Source organism: Schistocerca piceifrons, chromosome X (genome assembly GCF_021461385.2).
Source record: "Schistocerca piceifrons isolate TAMUIC-IGC-003096 chromosome X, iqSchPice1.1, whole genome shotgun sequence".
NCBI lineage: Eukaryota > Metazoa > Arthropoda > Insecta > Orthoptera > Acrididae > Schistocerca > Schistocerca piceifrons.
The window spans coordinates 396,802,228-396,818,921 of record NC_060149.1 but is presented as its reverse complement, the minus strand read 5'-3'; the positions used below and the strand labels follow the sequence as shown (position 1 = coordinate 396,818,921).

At 37.3% G+C, this 16,694-nt stretch overlaps 1 protein-coding gene across 1 annotated transcript in view; it reads left to right on the top strand.

Moving 5' to 3' along the window:
- The window catches only part of LOC124723147 (hemicentin-1-like), a 754,903-nt gene that overhangs the window by 481,521 nt on the left and 256,688 nt on the right, over window positions 1–16,694 (top strand). Inside the window, exons 35-37 of the mRNA XM_047248337.1 lie at window positions 3,286–3,576; window positions 3,668–3,934; window positions 4,251–4,435. Of these exons, the coding sequence (XP_047104293.1) occupies window positions 3,286–3,576; window positions 3,668–3,934; window positions 4,251–4,435 (743 nt within the window). The remainder of the gene's footprint in view (window positions 1–3,285; window positions 3,577–3,667; window positions 3,935–4,250; window positions 4,436–16,694) is intronic.

Genomic DNA, 16,694 nt, shown 5'->3' with positions numbered 1-16,694 from the left:
AGTAAACATTATAGTATCTTTAACAAATATTAGAACACCTCCATTCTTTCTTTCACTTCTACACATAATGTCTCCAACAGCATACACTTGAGGAACAAAATATTGTACTTGATCTTCTGTTAGCCAATGTTCTGAGATACAAACAACATCAACGTTTTCAATACTGCAAAGATGTTATAATTGTAATACATTACTCCTAATGCAGTGAATGTTGGTTTGCATCGCAATAAAAGATTTATGTTTATTGTTTATTGTCTGTGAACACTCTCTCATTTTAATGTTGCTTTTAGCACCTAGTTCAAGTACAGGAGGTTTATTACCTACCAATTCACTGAATTTTGTACTAAAACATGATGTACATTCCAGGTATTACTCAAGCCTCTACTTTCATAGATTGTTTTATTCCATGTGAGTCTTTCTTTAATTATTTTGTTGACACGTTCACACACAAACTTTTTCCCTTCATAGTTTAGGTGGTGCCCATGTCTGGTGTGAGGGTTACATTGCAGTTTACTTATATCGACTACAGCACAATTTGCGTATTCAGAGCACAGTTTCTTTATTTGAATATTTGTTCTTCGAATTTCTTTATTAACGCACAAACTATAGATAAGATCATGCCTATGAGGCATTGTAGCAACAACTGTATTCTTTGATTTATTTTTTTCTAGAAAGTTCTGAAGCACTTTTACGCAAACATCTGCTTCAGTTTTCGCAACATCATTTGATCCTGTTATGCATACGACAAAGTCATTTTCTTGTGTGGATTTTTTTTCAATCCAAGTGTCTAAAACGTGTTTAGTTCCCACTCCAGGTTTGACAACACTGGTTACTGTTATGTCTTGATTTATTCCTCGAAACATACCGGATATATTCCTGCCATGGCTGTCTGTCAGAAAAAGCACACTGTTCTTTTTACCAGATGTTCCCCGTTTATCATCATTTTTCTCAGAGTGATTCTTCGTTTTAAGCGCATTGCCTTTTGAAATGTCTGGATCATTTACACTGTCTTTAACACCATGACTGGACTGCAGAATGCCATATTTGTTTTTATCTGTAAATGTAACTGCTGTTGCAAGTTTTGTTGTTATTTTTCCAGCTAAAGTCCTACCTTTGTGTCTCACTTCTTTCCACTCGGATGATTTGTACCTGTTGTCAGGTGCCACTTCACTTGATTTGTTCTTCGACCGTAGCTCCCAATTTTCATTCTTGAGTATGATGATTTCGCTTCTTAAAGTGTTGACTAAGAATTGTAGACCTGAAACTCGTTCTCTTAAATTTGTTATTTCAATGTTACAATTCTCGCAAACTCCCTTTTTTAGCACATAACTGCAACTTTTTCTCATATTAGAGTTACACACTTCTACACTCACGGCCATCTTGAAATACACTTAGGTCTTCAGTTAAAGATATCACATGGCTGTGTCACTTTACGTATTTAACAGCTGTTGACCTTAATACATTATTGACTATTGTCTGTCTGTGTATACACACTCGTAACTGCTATATTTTAATCATACACTTAAGTGGCCTATATGATTGTACTCATCTCTCAGAGGTGGGTTTTATGAGCTATGTTGAAGTTAATTGCATTTTATTTGATCCTATAGGATTACATGGTGAATAGTGAATGTACATGTAATATAGAAAATGTCAAAAATAGTAAACATTCATTATCACATATTTCCTAACCATTTTTCTCACATTCTAGCATCACTTATAATTTATATATGTATAAATTTAATGTAATAAATATTCTTCAACACTGTCAGATTCATTTTCCACCAGATAATCTTTGAGATTCGTTGAAAACTTAGTCTCAAGTGCATTGTCACACAGTTTTATAGGCAGACTTCTTAGTAATTTGATACCTGAGTACTGGGGTCCTTTCCAAAGCATTGACAGTTGGTAGGGTATGCTTCGTATGCCATTTTTCCTGTAGATGTTGTGGGTGTGTACAGTATTTGTTGTCCACTGTGCACTATCTTTTGTGATATATATTATAGTTTCATAGATGTAAAAGCATGTAAAAGTTAAGATGCCTGGTTTTTTGAAGTAGTTTCTGCATGTTTCAGAAATCTTTCTTCTTAACATGATCCTGATTGCTTTTTTTTTTTTTTTTATTTGAACACCCTTTTTATTTCTTGACTGTTTTAGTTTCCCCACACTATCACTTGATATTGCAGGTATGGTTCAAATAGTCAATGGTGTACTGTGCACAGAAGTTGTTTGTCTGCATACTATGACAGCTGTCTCATTATGAATATGATGAAGCTTAGTTTCTTACAGACAGAGTTAATATATTGCTTCCATTCCAACTCGTTATCAACTGTAATATCTAAGAATCTACTTGATTCTGATTCTTCCAGTCTCATTTCGTCCACCTCTAAATCCATGTGCTTAGTCTTCTTTTTATTTATGAACACTGTATACATAGTCTTTTTTAAGTTTATAACAAGTCCATTTTCCAGGAGCCACTGAGTTGTGGTGTTTGCAGATATGTATGCCCTTCTATCAAGCTGTACCACATTCTGGTCATTATTCAATTCTGACATGTCATCTGCATACAGTATTTTCTTCTCCTTCTCTTCAACACCTATGTCATTAACAAACAGGTTAAACAGCAATGGCCCCAATACAGATCTCTGCAGCACCTCATATTTGATGACTTCAGTTTCTGACCTATGCATTCCCTTTTGATTCATATTGTTTCCTGTTGCATAAGAATGCAGATAGTATGCAGCATAAATGATTGCTGAGATTGTGTTAATTGCATACAACCACTGAATACGTGTTGTGCCATCATGCGGCAGCTGGAAACTGTTGCTAACTGTTCCCTCACTGTAACTATGGGGAAAACATAGCAGTACCGTAATTCATATCCTAGCCATCTCTTGATTTATTATAACTGCCTGCTTTGTCAGCTAGCTGTAGCATAGCGCACTGATGTCACTGATTTGCCCACATAAATGCGGCCTTTTAAATGTTGCCATATAAGCCTCACATCTTTCACCAAAAGTTCTGAGTACAGCACTCATGCTCACTTCCATAACACATCTGTAACATTACAAACTTCACATCAATCTTCCTTCTAGATTAACAGTAATGCTTCACCTGAACATTTTCAACAACCTTGCAGTGATGTCATAAAATGTCAATATATCACCAATTTTCATCACAAATACTGATTCCAAAAATCTGATGGAAAACATTTCATCAAAAGCTCTGCTTGGCAACTTTCTTGAACTTTTTGAATATTGAGCTTATTGACTGTATTTCTTTCAGATCCTCCTGAAATTGAAGATGATGTTGTTGAGCATAAAACTGTGAGGTTGGGTGATAATTTGTCACTAGTGTGCAAGGCCCATGGTTATCCTTCACCAGCAATTACATGGCTGCATAATGGAAGAATTATAAATGAACTGAATAGCACTGACCGATTCAGTGCAGGGATAGTGTCTGGTGCGTATGTTTTGCAAATCAATGGGATACAAGTCTCAGACAAAGGCAAATATAGCTGCCTAGCATCAAACATAGCTGGTGTCAGTGAAAAGGATTACCATGTAGCAGTTAATGGTATGAAAAAAAACTTAACTTTATCTTTCATGGTTAGACATCATTACCATAATCATATTTTAATTTATTAATACAATTTTCTCATTTTTAGTTCCACCAAAACTCGCTCAAGCCTTGATTGATGATACTATCAACTCAATTATTGGTTCTCCTGTAATAATAAAATGCCCTGCTGATGGAAACCCCAAGCCAGATATTTATTGGTTTAAAGATGGCACACCTGTAAGAAATGACAAAATAAGAGCTTCTGATACATTATATATCAGCAAAAGTACAGTAGAAGATTCTGGAAACTATACATGTGTGGCCACAAACAATGTTGGCAATACGTCCAGAAGTTTTCAGGTAGACGTCTATGGTATGTACTGGGATTGTATAATTCTTTCAAAACCTATTTGTATAAAAAACAAGAACTGAAACAGTAAAAATATACTCAGACTAAGTAATAAACTTCCAGCCCAAACCATGTTTCATCACTGTCATATTTGCTTAATTCATGACAAGTGAAAGGATGGGGCATTATTTGAATTTAAAGCAACTAGTTGTGAAACATAGCAGTACATCAGAAAATGATGCCTATATGGGCTGTGGCTGCTCAAAGCTACTAACTAATTTAGCATGTATCAAAACTTTTGGTTATTAGATATCTTCACATACCAACTTTCAATTTCTAGTTCCACCAGTTGCACTTGAGAATGAGGAGGAAACCGAGTACAAAGTTAAAGCAAACAATGATTTGATCCTGAACTGCAGTGTGTCAGGATATCCACATCCAGACATTTTGTGGTTCAAAGGATCCACCCCAGTCACACCATCAAATTGGCCTCAAATGCAGCTAAGAGAGATGAATACAATTTTGGTATGTACAGTATCTTCCACCTTAATAGACGACATTCTGCTTGGTATTGCATTAACCAAACAGCTGTAACAGTTCAATTCACCCATTGTATAGTAATAATTATTGACAGTATAAAAATATTTCTCACATTTTTAATTTTTTTAAATTACATTGTGGTATCAATTTCTTGTGATATTTTTTAAGTGAAAGAAATCTCCAGAGTATATTTCATGGACACTTAACGTTTACTGCAACAAGAATCTGCATACTGTGGGAAGGTAAATAAACCTCCTTGTTGACCAGAAAAAGAAAATTTAAACTTAATATTAGTTAAACAATCATTGATTTCTGGTGTCAAGCAAAATTTTAAGAAAGTAGAAACATATATCTGCTTAAATTCAATAGATAAGGGATTGAAAACTACCTGAGCAATCAGTAGAAACATTTAGTTCTGGGCAAGAGAATGCGGAGAATCTCTGGCAGTAACTTAGACATAGTGTAATTCATGTAAGATATTGAGAAACTGGAAGGACCTGTCATGGTTCAGTAACAATATTAAGAATGAACTATGAGTGCTGAGAGAGCTGTATAAGAGATTCAAATGAAGCTGAACCCTCACTGAAATATAAACACTCAATCAAGTTGAAACATCCATAAGGATAGCTATGTGAGATGTATTCAGTGAATTCAAAAACCTTAAAAAGTTTTACTACTATATGCAGTCAGTCAAGAGAACAAAGTTATCTGTTGCCCATGGTGGTGTGGTTTGCTCAAATAATTCTCACTAACTTGAGAGAGAAATAAGAGAAATGACTATAAATTTCTTGAGGGGAAAAAAAGAGTCAAAGTTTACAATTTTTCTTTTTCACTTATGTTATTCTCTTGTCATTGAGGTTTATTTCCTGCTTTTACAAGAAAAATCTAGGGTTTTAATTGTTGGTATGTGGTAATATTATGAAAGAATTATTGCAAGCCTTTTTCTGATGAGATTCTCCATTTTTAATAACTTCCTTTGAAGAATAGTTCACAATGTACATAAACTTGAAATAACCTAAATCTTTCTGAGAAACATGTCCACCTTAAAACCACAGCAGCTGACTACATACTTGAATCACAACTACAGAATCCCACCAAAAGTAAAACGAACAGAGATACAGCAAGATATTGGTTGATAATGAGACTGATAGATGTAGAAAACATTATCTTTGGTTATTTACTATTAGTATTTTCATTGTTTTACATTCAAAATTGCTAGCATAAGATATTCTGAAAATAATAATAATAATTATTATTATTATAATTACTGATTTTTCAAGATCATAAAATTAGGTCAACAAATTTTTAGTATTACGATTCTTCATCCAACATAACTCTTCTACACATATATTTACATTCATATGTATAAAAATTTCTCCTTAATGCCTGTCATGATGTAAATGAAAGCAAAAAATTAAATCTGTGTGAATTGTATGAAAAATGTTAGTGAAACTTCCTGGCAGATTAAAACTGTGTGCCCGACCGAGACTCGAACTCGGGACCTTTGCCTTTCGCGGGCAAGTGCTCTACCATCTGATGGTAGAGCACTTGCCCGAGAAAGGCAAAGGTCCCGAGTTCGAGTCTCGGTCGGGCAAACAGTTTTAATCTGCCAGGAAGTTTCATATCAGCGCACACTCCACTGCAGAGTGAAAATCTCATTCTGGAAAATGTTAGTGGATTGAATGGTTAATTTGTTGTATGTATCGTGTTGTATACTAGAATAAATCTCATTCTGGAAAATGTTAGTGGATTGAATGGTTAATTTGTTGTATGTATCGTGTTGTATACTAGAATATAAGAGAGTGCCACTGACATTTTCCATTATAACTTCAAGAAAATCTTAAATACAGTTTCATACTGCCATTTAGTAAACAAAATACGTCCATATGGAATATTCAAACACATACCGGTCTTCAATTGGCTAGGAGATATCCTATCAAACAGAGCATAGTACCATATATCATTCTTAATAGGCAGATACAAAGTGCCAGGCGTGCTTAAAATGAACAGAGATTGTGCATTGTTATTCACAAAATATGTAAATGACATGAGATGTAAAGTGTTTCTCTATATGTGCTGCAAAGTACTCATCTACAGCCACAATGACTTCTAGACTGGATGAAAAGCACTGGCCAGTGAGGAACTTCTTCAGTTTTGAGAGTAGATTAGATGGAAGTCCAAGGGGAATAGGTGAATGTTACAGTGCTTCATAATGCAAATCCCTCAATCTCCCCATTGCAAAGATCCTTTTTTGGGCAGGTGTATTTTCCTGCTGGAAATGGATTTTTTTCTTCTTTAAGCTGGGTGTGTTGTCACAAATGCTTATTTCCAGTTTCATTACAAGTTGAAAGTAATATTTTCCACTTATGGTTTTGCCTTCTTCAAGAAAGTCAGTTATCAAAATTTCTTCCACTTCTCAAAACACCGACACCATGTTCTTTTCCATCAATGGCACCATCCTTGCCTGTTTTTGAGCTGAAGAACCAGTTTCTATCCACTGCATAGACTGCTGTTCGGTTTCAGATGAGTAATGATGATTCCATGTTTCATCCACTGTCATGTATTGACACAAAAAGTCACTTCTGTTTTTCTTGAAATGCATGAAGCACTTTCCAGAAATTGTTTGTGATCCACAGTGAACACACGTTGCACCCATCTTGCACAAAGCTTTTTTGTGTTCAATTCCTGGTGCAAGATGTGACAAACACATTTTTCTGATATGCCTAACACATTAGCAGTTTCACTCACCTTTATATGCTGTCTTCCAAAATCATGTTATACACTTTGTTGATTACTGTTGTGCTTGCACTTTTTGATGTCCCTCACACAGATCATCTTGGGTGCTTTATGGCCATGTTTAAATTTGGTCATCCATTTCTTCATGGTGGAAATTGAAGATGATGAGCCATCATGAGCATTTGCATGCCGGTCTGTGTTAAACCTTCTTATATGAAGAATTTAATCGTTGTACAAAACTCAGTTTTCTCAATTTTCAATACCACATGCACCAAAACTGCATCAGACAACTGCTTACAATCAACTGCTGTCTGGAATAACTTGCAATTTTATGTGGCATCTACTAATACATGTACCAAAGTAAAGAGAAAAAATCACACGAGTAGTGCTAAGTGAAATAAATGCAAATCAAAACGGACACAAACAAGATGTATAGTATTATAGGGCAGATTAGAAAAATGTCAGTTAACCATAGATTTCAAAGAATTTTTGTCACTTGGCTTGTGGCAGAAAATCTGGCGGTCACATGAGTACTGGCCAATGCAGTAGATATTAATCACTTAGGTCCAACTGTAGTTATAAATGTTCTCCAGACCTTAAATCATAACACTTATTCATTGTTTGATCACTGATCATGAAAGATATTAAAATTGTGTTTGGATTTCATCAGTCCTGTATTGCATTATATTTGTAATTGATGAATAAAAACTAATGTTTTCCCAGCAGTCTAAAACATATTGACAGCAGTTAGAAAAAGTGGTCTCAAAAATGTAGGGAGCAACTGTTTGCCTGCTTTTCCTCTCCCAGTTTTCACAAAAGAATCTGAGAAAATTACTTATTCTGGAATTTCTTTTCACACTATATATAGTGTTTCTCTCAAAGTCCCCATTGTTTGATTTTCAAATGCTTAATGTGAACTGTGATTTATTCTTCTCAGGACATACATTTTATGCAGTAGAGATAGTGAAAAAAGGATAGTGGAACAGGAGGTGGAAATTGCAGCCATTCAGGCTGAATAAGATAATGTTACGAAAGATCCATATCTTTCTCAGAGTCTCCTCCAGCCATCATCAAGCCAGGACAAGACAAAAAAAAAAAAAATGGTTCAAATGGTTCTGAGCACTATGGGACTTAACATCTTAGGTCATCAGTCCCCTAGAACTTAGAACTACTTAAACCTAACTAACCTAAGGACATCACACACATCCATGCCCGAGGCAGGATTCGAACCTGCGACCGTAGCAGTCGCATGGTTCTGGACTGAGCGCCTAGAACCGCGAGACCACCGCGGCCGGCTACGACAAGACAGGCCAGTGCCTGTGTTGCAATCAAAATGATGAGTGGGTGGAAAGCTGACATTTTCAAAAGCAGAATGAACCCAGAAGAAATTGCCTCACCTTACATGATGAGCAAGGAGCTTGAATTGTAAACTCAGCAACATGATATCAGTGAGCAGAGGACATCACAGTTTGCTGAGACAGCATTAGCAAGTTCCAAGACCGTGTGCTGCACCATCGCCAGACTGGGCACCAACACACAAGAGAATACTTCTCAACTTCAAAGAATAAATTCTTTTTCCTCTAATGTTGTATCAGTAGTGCCCAGTGCACTGATTGTCCTACTCCACCACACTCCATGCTCTGTCATCCTGACTACAGTAGAAATCTCGACCCAGGCCCTTGGAGAAGGAACAGGCTTAGAACTTCATCTGACAGCTTTGTGATGAACATCAAAAGTAAGCTTGACCTGTTGCTCCAGTTTGAAACTGATGAGCCTCAGGAAGATGCAGGTTTAAACAGGGTACAACAGACTTTCACCTATAAGTTCAAAAGTAACAATGTACGGAAGTCTGAAAGAGAAAGAAAGTTTTGTTATTGCGTACTTCTCATGACAGAGGTGTAGGCCAACTTTTACAGGATGAACTAGGGTCAGAATACCAGGTCACCAATTCTTTTAAACCTAGTGCTGGTCTGGGTCAGGTAATAGAGGATTTAAGATTACTTGGTAAAGGCTTTACCAAAGAAGACACTGATTATAGTGGGTGGTCTGGAAAGTAGTGTTGACAGAGACCCTCATTACAATATATAGTGTGACCTGGTAAAGATAGCTTCAGCATAGAGACAGACCAGTGTTGAGTTTATATCTGTTCTGAGATACCATGACTGCCCTCATTTCAACTCTTCTGTCAAAAGAGTTAATTTAGATTTTGAATGGCTGGTTATGTTGGGTACAGGGTCACATATAATTATGGTTCCTGTCATTCTCTCCTTAAATGGGATTATACTAGACATGGCTCTCATGTCAGTAGGATAGTGTAGTGTAAACTGGCTGGTCCAATTTTATAAGGCGTGTTCAAAAATAAATGAGCCAGAGGTATATTTACAAAAACCAGTACCTGTATGTTAGAAGTATTGACCCAGGCTGTTGAAACACTTGTCCAATTGTGACACAAGGCAGTGAATGGCTGTCTCATGTTAACCTGTTCCACACATACAGCTGGATGTCATCGTCTGACGTGAATCGTTTGCCCCTCAGAGCCTTTTTAAGGGGGACTCTTCTGATTCACTTCCTGCAGCATGGGACAACTGTGAATGCCCAGTGTTACTCGCAAACCTTGACCACCCTTCACCAAGCAGTCAAATCAAAACAACCAGGCTATCTCACCCATGGAGTCATTCTGGTCCACGACAATGCAAAGCCTCATATGACCAACACAGTCGTGGCACTCCTGCAGAAATTCAAATTTGAGGTTTTCAGCCACACTCCATACAGTCCAGACCTCTCTCCCTGTAATTACGCCATTGGAAAAAGGAGGAGTTGCCACAGTCATAATGAACTGTCATGAATTTAATAACACAGACATTCATAAATTTCATCTAGAGCAGGATGTGGAAGCATGTGCAACAGAAGTAGAATTTCATAATAAATCCTTCATTATAGTAAGCGTACACCAAACACCTACAGGTAATTTTAATGTATTAACATATCATCTTGAAGCTCTTTTGGCCTATGTGACATCATAAAATGAAAAAAAAAATACTGGTTGCTGGTGTCTTTACTGTAAATTTTCCATAAACTCTTCTAGTAAGAATTTATTTCAGTCAGTAACAGTATCATTCATCTTAAGTCCTTCTGTAAACTTCCCAACTAAGATAGCTAATTGCTCAAAAATCAACTTTTATAATATCTTTATAGGGAGGTATAATGAAAACATTTATACTTACAAAACCAATAGTCAATGGCCTCTCAGACCAGAACATGCAGTTTATTTTATTAAATGCTAATGTTGATCAGGAGATAAATTCCACTAAATTTGAGTTCAAGGGGATAGTCAGTAAGTCAAAAATTGATTATTGTAGGGGAATCCTCAAAGACATGAACTGGAGTGATGTCTAGAGTGCTCACGACATCAGTAAAAATACAATGTTTTTATTAATAAACCCCTCCTACATTATTTAAAAACTGTTTTCTGCAAAGCTAACACAGATCATACCAAAGTCAACAAAAAAACCATGGATTACTTACAAATAAAGGAATCTTCTGAAATGAAAGAAAACTGTATATGTCAATCAAAAACAGATCTGATGTTGATACTGTAACTCATTATAAGACACTGCAAAATATTAAAGATAATAAAATGGACATCAAAGCAACTGCATTACAAGTAAAAGGCAATCATGTCAGACAAAAAAATAAAGAGAGTATTGGATATATCAAAAGGGGAGACTGTTAGAACCAGACATGAAAAAAGCAGATACCATTAAGAGTAAATAGTACATTGGTAACAGATGTGTGCAGTGTGGCAAAACTATTTAAAAAGCATTTCATAACTGTTACTGAAAAGATAGAGTTGTTAGGTTCAGTAAGTTGCCATGAAATATCTCAGACCAACCATTACAAAGAACTTCAGTAATATGAATATCACCCTCACTACATCAATAGAAGTAATCTAAACCATAATATCTGAAAAATCAATAAATTCTAGCAGTTATGATGAATATCAACATAGTTAATTTGAGAATGTGCTTCTGAATTTAGTAACATAATAAGTCATCCATCAGTGGAACATTTTCTGAAAAGCTGAAACATGCTGGAAAGGAAGAAAGATTAGTGTTTAATGTCTTGTTGACAGTGAGTTTATTAGTGTCGGAGCACAAGCTCGGATTTTCGAAGGAACCATACCAACATTTGCCCTAAGTGACTTAAGGAAATTATGGAAAATCTAGATCAGGATGGCTGAACATGAATTTGAATCATTGTCCACCTGAATGCGAGTCTGGTGTGCTAACCTCTGGGCTACCTCATTTTGCTTAACCACCTGACTACAAGCAATGTATTTTCAAAGTTGGGATTCCTGAAAGGTTCCAATATTGAGAAGACTGTCTACACATACAGTGAGAATGTACTTAATTCATCAGACAGTAAGTTACAGGCTAATGGCATATTTTGTGGTCTGTCAAAGGAATTTGATTGTGTAACTCACAATATTCTTTTAAGTAAATTACAATGTTACGGTATAACAGGAAATGCTGCAGAATGGTTCAAAATGCATATCTTTGACAGGAAACAAAGGTTGTCAGTAGTAAAGCTAACTGTATTGAGTTATCAGGTATCATCAAACTGCGAGCTAATTACATGCGATTCCACACAAGGTTCCATCTTAAGGCTCTTACTTTTTCTTATGTGTGTCAGTGACTTTTCATCAGTAACATTACAAGGTGCAATTTTTTTTCTGTTTGTAGGTGTTACAAATATTGCAATAAATAGCAAATCAAGTATTGTCTAAGAAATATCAGTTAATGAAATTCTCATGGACATTAATAAAATTTTACTTCTCAATTCTTTGTTAATAAACTTAAAACACACACACACACACACACACACACAGACACCCACTATATGCAGTTTAGAACTTGTAAGAGGATTCTCCCCAGTATATACCTAAAATATGACCAACCAGATGGAAGAAGTTGACAATGTTAAATCATGACAGGGATATAACACAATGAAGATAGCTACACAGTAGCTGAAATCGATCTGCAATAAGCAGATTAAAAATTCTCAACTGATGCTGCCCTTCCTCTTACTGTCAATCTCATTAATATGGTTGAGGAGCATGCTCTTACTGGTGGAAACAAACCTAAAGAAATTCTTCAGATTGCAGTTTGATGATTAATTCACCTGGAAGGTGGGTGCCAGAGAACTACTGAAGCACCTAAACAGATCTCCATTTACAATGTGTATGTCGTCAGATGTACACGATATAAAAATAAAAAAGCTAGCATATCTTGTTTACTTTCATTCTATAATGTCATTTGGGATCACTTTTTAAGGTAACTCCTCAAGCTAAGCTTAAGTTTTTCAAGTCCAAAAACATTTAATATAAATTATTTATGGTTTGAATTCAAGAGTGTCCTCCAAAGCCCTTTGAAAGGAACTGTGCATACTAACTACCGCTTCCCAATATATTTATTTCTTAATGAAATGTATGATTAAAAATATATCTCTTCTTCAGTCCAACAGTGCAGTTCATGGAATCAATACTAGAAGTTAGAATATCTTCACTAGGATTTAAAGACACTTATTTTGGTGCAATAGGTGTCCATTATTCAGGAACACACATTTTCAATAACTTTACAGTAGCCATAAAAAGTGTAACTACTAATGAAGATCAGTTTAAGAGGAGCCTAAAGGATTTATTAGTAGCCAACTCCTGCTAATCCACAGACATACTTCTTAGCAGATTTGAGTGATGTGTGTATATTATTAATAGTATCAAATACTTCTAGTATTACATACAATTTTACATCTGTACAACTTCAGTGCCATAATATGTTCAGTGCACATAGCCACTGTAAAATGACTTCGATAATGGGTGGCTGCGTAGCCTATGAATTGTTACATTCACCTCAGTGTGTTGTACATTTACATGTTTTGTGAGAAGTTTATTGTTACCTTTTAAATTAACAATATGTTTAAGATTCTTTTGACTTTAATGATATTTTCACTCTGCAGCGGAGTGTGCACTGATATGAAACTTCCTGGCAGATTAAAACTGTGTGCCGAACCGAGACTCGAACTCGGGACCTTTGCCTTTCGCGGGCAAGAGCTCTACCAACTGAGCTACCCGAGCAGGACTCACGTCCCATCCTCACAGCTTCACTTCTGCCAGTACCTTGTCTCCCACCTTCCAAACTTTGCAGAAGCTCTCCTGCGAACCTTGCAGAACTAGCACTCCTGAAAGAAAGGATATTGTGGAGACATGGCTTAGCCACAGCTTGGGGGATGTTTCCAGAATGAGATTTTCACTCTGCAGCGGAGTGTGCACTGATATGAAACTTCCTGGCAGATTAAAACTGTGTGCCAGACCGAGACTCGAACTGGGGACCTTTGCCTTTCGTGGGCAAGTTAGAGCACTTGCCCGCGAAAGGCATAGGTCCCAAGTTCGAGTCTTGGTCCGGCACACAGTTTTAATCTGCCAGGAAGTTTCATATCAGTGCACACTCCGCTGCAGAGTGAAAATCTCATTCTGGAAACATCCCCCAGGCTGTGGCTAAGCCATGTCTCCACAATATCCTTTCTTTCAGGAGTGCTAGTTCTGCAAGGTTTGCAGGAGAGCTTCTGCAAAGTTTGGAAGGTGGGAGACGAGGTATTGGCAGAAGTGAAGCTGTGAGGACAGGGCGTGAATCATGCTCGGGTAGCTCAGTTGGTAGAGCACTTGCCTGCGAAAGGCAAAGGTCCCGAGTTCAAGTCTTGGTCCGGCACACAGTTTTAATCTGCCAGGAAGTTTCTTTTGACTTACTCCTCATACATGAGAACAATGTCACTTGGGATTTGTCAAAAGTATGTTAGGATACCTTTTTATTTTCCTTGTGTATTCTTGTTGTCTGACATGATCTACAAGGATCTATAAGGAGGATCTCCTCATTATGGATCTACTGGAACAAAAAGTACATCTAATCTAATCATTTTTAATCCATTCATTTTGGATCCAGGAGACATGCCAGAAATTTACATTGTAGTGACAGTAACTTCTCATATACTGCCAGAAAAATAATTCAACACTCCAAGGACAATGCCATTTTATTGACAAGTGATGTGGCAGGTAGTTTATCTTTTTTAGCAAATTCAAACCATAGGAAACACACGTGTCACAGTAAAGGGTGCCAAACAGTCACATCAATACATATTAAGCCCCCACCGACCCACTTTCTGGAAGCAATGCAGGCAAGTATTCTTGCATGAAAATGATTGTAAAGGTGCCCAGTGGCATTCTGTGACAGATTGTCCCAAGCACCATGCACCTTTTGGTGCAATTTGACAGTTTTCATGCAGGCTCTGGAGAATGAGCAAGTACCCACCTCACCATGTCCCATATGTGTTCAGCTGGTGAGAGATCTGGTGATCTTGCTGGCCACAGCAGTTGTTGTACACCGTGATGAGCACATTGAGTTGCAGCAGCCATATTTGGATGTGCATTGTCCTGCTGAAAAAGTGCATCACCTTCCTGTCAAATAAATGGTAGTAGAATGGGGATAACAACCTGTGCAATGTATCAGGCACCAGTAACTTTACCCTGGAGAAATACCAAATATGACTGTGAGTTGTAACTGGTGGCCTCCCACACCATGATGGGACTTGTGTGTTGTGGATGAATACATTCGGGAATAGGCTGCTCACCAGTTCAATGCTGTACATATGTAAACCCATCACTCACATATAGACAGAACCTATTCTCATCACTGTAGACAACAGAGGGTCATTTCACTCTCCTTTTGACTCTTTCACAACACCAGAATAGCTGTGCTTGGTGATGTGGTGGTGTCAATGGTAGCCTGCCTAGACCACACATAATCTTAGTCCTGCTGATAGCAGACAGTTTCCAATGGTCCTTCGTGACACATCAGGTGCAACATATGCTCAAGTTTCTTCCATGGATGATGTTCGATTACCTTCTGCTGCTCTCACACTCTGTCAATCTGAATGTGTGTATGTACTATTTCAATCTCGAGAACCTGGTCTATGGGCATGGATATGCTCTACAGACCTCTACTGCTCCACAGAACACTGCTGAAAGCAGTGACACACCAGTGATACATTGTGCCCAACGTGCAGCAACCCATCATGCTTCTGTCCAGCTTCTCTCAGGCCCATAATGCGACCCTGTTCAAATTACTGATGTTGTTCCACAGGAGCACATACTCTTCAGCGGGGCATGGTTGTACCCTAAACTGAAAGTTCACACACTGTTCACCTCTGCACTCAGCACAGTTACTATATGAGGGCACACAGACTGGCCTTCAGCACTATCTGATCACCAATGACCATGACAAACGAATCACTAACACCACAATTTTTCATTGTGCACATATTATACACTGGTGCCACTGAGTACAGTCCTTGAGGGTGTTGCATTTTTCCTGGCAATTTATAATTGAGTGTGGAATACAAATGCCAATGGAATGAATTGCATGTGTAACTGATACATATTGTCAGTCTTCACTAGATGACATTTTTTACTTATTTGGTTTACTCTGAATGAATTGTTGGATAAGATCATGATATCTCAGATTTGATGGATTTTCCATATTTATTCCCAAAGTGTGAAAGGGGTTTACCCAGTGTAGATCCTCAGAGAGGTCTGTCTGACCACATGACAATTATGTGTGAAAAATAAGTGTAACTGCAATCTGAGTCACTCTTCATGGACTATGGACTCACAACAACATAAGATTGTTCTATCAATATCATGTATGTTACTTCATTACTTTAAAGTTATCATTTTAAGGGGTGGATCAAAATTAGTAAAAATCTACATTGTTTGTATTCATTCAAAGTTTGATTGAATGAGACAGTGATGTGTTATTCAAAGTACTGGTTCTATAATTTGCTGTCTCACACTGGGCTTATACAGAGATGGTAGTTTTGATTATGTCATAGCTAATTTTCTCCTAAAAGAGTTGCCAACTGAGTAAGTTCTCCATATTTAATGATCACAATGCCTTAGTGGCATTATATTCTAAGTATTCATCCTTTTCACCAGTCTTTGGCAGAAGTTTGCATGTATGGTAACAGTAAGTTGTAACCTATTTCTTGGGAATGGGCGACTGGAAATTCAAGAAATTTTTAAGGCTGCACTTGATGCCAGGTGATTTGAGATGGAAATGGAAATGCCGTGTGGTTAGGGCCTCCCGTCGGGTAGACCGTTCACCTGGTGCAAGTCTTTCGAGTTGATACAACTTCGGCAACTTGCATGTTGATATGGATAAAATGATGATGATAAGGACAACACAACACCCAGTCCCTGAATGGAGAAAATTTCCAACCCAACCGGAAATCGAACCCGGGTTGTAAGGTATGATATTCTGTCGCGCTGACCACTCAGCTACCAGGGGTGGACGACTGGAGATGACAACATTGAAATGTGAGATACTTGGTCAATAAAGGGTGTTTACTGCATGTCACAAAGAGGGCTGTCAAATGCAACAATACATTCAGAATTAAAAAA